The 5,839-nt window shown below is 37.4% G+C and overlaps 1 protein-coding gene across 1 annotated transcript; it reads right to left on the bottom strand.

Annotated features, from left to right (window-relative positions):
* Positions 1-2,507: 2,507 nt before the first annotated feature.
* LOC103517389 (circadian clock-controlled protein-like) lies at positions 2,508-5,078 on the bottom strand (the record flags this gene model as incomplete). Its single annotated transcript, XM_026829501.1, has 5 exons — positions 4,964-5,078; positions 4,590-4,670; positions 4,246-4,261; positions 3,665-3,798; positions 2,508-2,657 (listed from the first exon to the last, which is right to left on the bottom strand). Coding segments are annotated over exons 1-5 (496 nt in total), but the record flags the coding sequence as incomplete, so codon positions are not given.
* Positions 5,079-5,839: the final 761 nt, after the last annotated feature.

Raw genomic sequence — 5,839 nt, forward strand, 5'->3', positions numbered from 1 at the left:
TTTATTTTTTCTTTTTAAAAAATATTTTTTTATTTTTTTTTTTCTTCACAAGTAAAGGTTTAAGGTTTGTATATTTGCTGAAAACATATTTCTTTTCCAGGGGTATTTCGGTTTTGAAGATGTCCTTTTTTGAATGCGAAACACAATTTTCCCATTTTTTCTTCTTCTTAGATTTTAATGTGACAAAAATGTACTTATACTGTAGGTAGATAGGTAGCTATTAGAAGGGAAATGGATAAATTTTGTTTAATTAAAAAGAATAAAGAAGGGGAAAAAATGAAAATAAATCTCATGATGTGTTGGATTTTACATCCGGAAAAATCTTCGGACATAAAAACAGCAGCACCTAATATGTTTACGTAAATACCTTTGTTCGGCGTGAAATCCACTGAAAACTTTTTTTTTGTCTACTTGCGCAGGTAAACCTATCCAAACAGGTTAACCGGATGGTAAACCACAACTTGGAAAATGTTGAGATGTCAACCATCTAAAGCAGAGTCGGTCGGTCACACTATGATCCATCCACACAATACCACACATGTATTGAAATTGAAACACGTTAACTTTTTTTACTTTCCTTATCCTATAGGAAGGAAAGTAATGTAATCGGGTCAAATTTTCGATGGTCAGATTTTAGTGCCAAAACACGTCAAGTTAATGACGGAAAAATTGACTAAAACTGAAGACAATGGAAGGATTCACAACAAAGAAGATGTTTGAAAAGTCCAAGATCTACTGGAATAGTGGAATACCAAATGATGAGATTCAAACTCATCCAATCATCACCATCCCCACCCACTCCGTACTTTTACCGACCTTTCCTTGACCATAACTCCATACCATTTCCACTATCAATAGAGGTTAATTGGACTGTATATTCCGGCCTACCATTACTAATCTACATATCTAAATGTCATTGTTATAAAAACTCCATGGATTTATTACATCGAAAACGTAAAATATCAATTCTTCAAAGTTCCTCAAGCTCTGAGAAACTCAAAATCCTCTTGACAGGGATTATAAATTTCATTCCGACACACAGAAATATAATTACCTCTCTGGTAAAATGTACCAAAAGCTGTGAGTTGAGATATTGAACGATACCAGCAATGATAGTCCCACTCGATTCCCGTGAGCATTGATTAATAATATTGTAAATGTTACAACAGAACACCCAAATAGGTAAGCACCATTCAATAGGATAAGGAAAGTCGTGTGATGTTCACACCAGATTTTTTTCTCAATGGTCACAAGCTCCTATGTTTACAGCTAGTTCAGACTTACCATTTTTCAGACTCATCATTTTTCTCCGGTTGTGAGATCGGTCGTCAGGTGGCTTCAGCCTTTAAAAAAGACATAGAGGGCCGATTACTGATCACAAAATTTGAGATCTGTCTCGAAGCAAGATTGGGAGGGATTAGAGGGAAGAGATATTAGATTCGTCTCAAATCCGTCTCAGAGTACGATATAAGCATTGCGCAATCCGGTCTACCCAGTGATTAGGATTCTCCTTCATACCGGCTATGTCTAACGTCTAATGTTTGTTATTTGGTTTATGACTTCAACATCATAATTCTTAGCAAAGAGTTAAAATAGATGCTACGGTTGGTGGTATTTTGGCCGCATTTTGGCGGGTTTCGACCGCTTTTTGGCGGTTTTCAGCTATGGGTACTGACTAAACGGTTAGAGAGAGTGTAAAGGTTACAACAGAACACCCAAATAAGCACCATTCAATAGGATAAGGAAAGTCGTGTGATGTTCACACCAGATCGACGCCCGTCGACTATGTGTGGACATAGCTTTACTTTCCCGAAATTGAAGATGGAAGAACAACAGGATAGGAGAAAGCCAGCCGTTCCGAGAACGAACCTTATCTGTTTAGAATAAAGTTCACCCTGGGCGGGAATCGAACCCGCGTTCTACAGCACTACCTTCCTAGGTTGGTAATCGTAGAGGGTACATGGAGGCTTCTACGATGGTGAGGGTACCTACTGCAACAACGGAGGTCTTGTAAACGCGAAATTGAAAATTAGAATAAAGTTCGCCCTGGGCGAGAATCGAACCCCCAAACTAGCGCTTACAAGTCTGACGCGCCCCTCCAAGCAAACTTAGGTTGGAATTATTGTAAAGAAGGTATACCTACTACAGCACCTGCCTCGGTGGTGTAGTGGTCAAGGCGCTCGCCTGGTAAACAGGAGGGCGTGGGTTCAATCCCAGACGAGGTATGGAATTTTATCCAACCGCTTTTGGACAGATTTCGACCGTATTTTGGCGGTTTTTAGCAATAGCGACAAAACGGTTAGAGATATTGTAAAAGTTAGGGTAAAAGAACACTCAAATAAATGTAAATGCAGTTTCTTTGTGTTATTATGTGAGTGGGCCCCGCAACAGCCAGTCACGGAATCAATCATTTGGATGATACAAATTTCTTGACACCGCCGGGAATCGAACCCGGGTCTCCCGCGTGCACAATTTAGGCCATGTTCATTATCTAAGTAGGTACTCACCTAGCACGGGATCTCCATTGAACAGATTGGTAAGTCTAATCTCAGCGGATCCGATCTTGATCTTAATTGTCATCTTGCCCATCTTCAGATAAGTCTGACCATCTTTCTGTACCTTGAAGCCACGCATTTGTACAGTAGGCTTATAGTCAGCTGAAATAGACAAAAGCATTATTTTGTAGTAAGATTATGGTTTCGGCCGATTATTCTTTCCGCGAGAGATCACATTAGATTGATAATAAATAAATAAATAAATAAAACCTAGGTAGGTAGGTAGGTGGGTAATTGGGTATCTCTGACATTTTCATTTTTAATTACCTACACGTAGGTAGATTCGTAGTAGCTTAACCCATCCTTTAGGACTGTTCGTCCCTACACCTAAGCCTCGGAGTGGGCTTTTTGTGTTTGGAGTTAAGCTGTTATCCCCGGGCCTTGATGGAACCTAGAAGCACCCTCACTGGTATATTTCAACCTCTTCAGTTTCTTTAAAATTCAACTGCAGCAGCTCTAGAAAGTCCACACAATCAGGTTTATTCCAGAGAAAAGCTGTGAGTCCATAAATATATTAAGAGGATACCAAGAGGTGCCATCTAGGTCAGAGAGCTCACTCAGGGGTCTAATGAGGGATATTCAGGTACATAATTATGTCGTTGTACACTACTTCCTGAGACGGACTTGACCATAGTCCCATTCACGTACCCTCAAAAGAGCCAGTGTTATTGTCTGTGGCTTGACAGGGCTGGTTTTGTCTCAGTTTTACGTCCTCCAGCGAGAAAACGTAGGTGAGGTAGGTATAATAAAATTACCTACCAACGAGTGAGTAGAAGAAGTGTCAAATAAGTAGCGGAGGAAATATTTTGTTTATTATTATTATTTACGTGACTTTTGGCAAATCATCTTTTAGAGGTAAAAGAGGGAACTGTAGCTAACTGCTGGTGTCTCATTGTCCCGAAAGCGAAGAGAGAAGTAATGCACAATAGGAGAAAGCCAGACGTTCCGAGAACGAACCTTATCTGATTAGGATACGTAGGTACCTATGTATGCAATATGCATTATTGTACAATCTATTTCAAGTTTTGTTACCTCTTTGGTCAACAATTTTCTTTCTTTGACAAGATATCGGTTAATAAGGAAAGTAAAAAACGGACTTTTTTACTTACTGAAGTTTCCAAACATGTCTCCCTTTCCGTTAACCCTGAGAAAGAGGACGTTCATGTTGAGAGAATATTTGCCGCTGAACCGTAGCTTGGGAAGGGTTAATTTGAAGTTGAAAACGTTGTTCACAAGATCCGTTCTGAAAGCAAGAAGATAATAATTTTAAATCTTATTAATGATTGGTCCGAAGTCTCCTTTATACGTAAACATGTTTTCAATTTTTTACGAAATTGGACGTAACCTTTTAAAAATTATGGTGGAGCAAACAGCTTCACTATTCCAACGAATCAATTATTATTTTGCATTGATCCAATACATACCTTCATACTGAAATGAAACCTATACACTTAATACACTATCTCCCACTCAAATATTCCAACATTTCGCTGTTCTTGCAGTTTTTTATAGACGACTTCGTAAAATATGAGGAAAATATCATTTGGCACAATGCCAACCAAAACCAATGTACGTTATGTGTGACATAATAATACCATGTCTCCATCACAATAGATCAATATTAGATCTAGGTAGAGTTACTCATTACCTGCACTATAACGCTGTTACAACATACCAATATTAGAGGTACCTGTTCCTCATATTTCCTGTACTATAAGTACAAGTTTTTATAGACGACTTCGTAAAATATGAGGAAAATATCATTTGGCACAGTCCCAACCAAAACCAATGTATGTGTGACATAATAATACCATGTCTCCATCACAATAGATCAATATTAGATATAGTATAGTTACTCATTACCTGTACTATAACGCTGTTACAACATACCAATATTAGAGGTAGGTACCTGTTCCTCATATTTCCTGTACTATAAGTACAAGCTATACATACAATATATATTCGTATTGTCTTGCAATGTCACACATAACCTCTGGTTGTATTATGGTACAAAATATTGTGTCAGTGTCATACCAACTGAACATAAGAAGCAAAATATTCGAATAGTAGGGATTATTAGGGGCTCTATAGCTGGCACATCCAGTTCAGGAATTCCTGGAATAGAGGTGGAAATTGAGCTAGTGTAGGTAATTTATAATTTATAAAAAGGTGTGGAAATTTAGTTAGTGCTAGTGGAATAAATATAAAATATAAAGAGCTGGAAAATTCAACTATTATGGCTCGTTTTATAAAAAATTGAATTTGAAGAAGAATTCGATTGTTTCTGGTGCAAGAAGATCAAAATACGTTCCTAGATCAGTCTAAATAGATAAATTTCTGAAATATGCCTGTCTGTCCGTCCGTCTGACTGAACAAGAAAGTCTGAATAGACAGAACTATTCACCTACCTTCTGCTAGTTTAGATCTGAGAGCCTCAATAGAATTGTTGATGCATATATTAGCCTGCGGATCACTCCGCTGGCAAATGTGAATGTAGTCCGCTGAAATCAGGTAAGAAAACATTAGATATGAATTTTGAGCAGTTACAACCAAGGATTTTTTGGGTGATTTAGGTGTTCTCGGACCCACAAATAAATACCTATATAAAAGGTAATAAAAAGTTCTTCACAATTAGGTATTTCCAGGGTCATACAGACTTCTACTTTCAAATATTTATAATAAAAATAATTAGGTACTCGTATGAATTTTGACCATTAGATAAAATTTTATGGTTTCCACGGCACTGAAAAGTTCCCTAATGATCATCACTATAAAAAAAAACCATTCCCTAATCATGACCAGTATAAGACAAACCATCTTTACTATATGGCCTTGGCAGTGATGATTTTAAATCTTGAAAACCATTCCCTAATCATGACCAGTATAAGACAAACCATCTTTACTATATGGCCTTGGCAGTGATGATTTTAAATCTTGAAAATTTCGCGAAAACAAAATTCCCCATTTTTCACTTTCTATGTACCTACTACATAGCACATAGCCTAGGTAGGTACATATGTATTGGTTGCCTATGTAACATAATAATGAAGGAGGTATTGAGGGCGTATGTGATTTTAGTATCTTCCTTAGGTATATAGGTAGCTATTAGCCAGAAACAACTTCTTGGTAGGCCAAGTTTCCTAGGGTAATGCCCAAAAACGAGTGTAGATGTAAGTTAGTACCTACTTATATAATAGGTAATGTGTATTCCTGGTATCTAGCAAGATATCTATGTATTACCTATATTTATCAACGGGAGTGAATTCGTTTCCTTCGCTATATTA

The sequence above is a fragment of the Diaphorina citri genome, unplaced genomic scaffold (assembly GCF_000475195.1).
Source record: "Diaphorina citri unplaced genomic scaffold, Diaci psyllid genome assembly version 1.1 scaffold1830, whole genome shotgun sequence".
In the NCBI taxonomy this organism is placed as follows: domain Eukaryota; kingdom Metazoa; phylum Arthropoda; class Insecta; order Hemiptera; family Psyllidae; genus Diaphorina; species Diaphorina citri.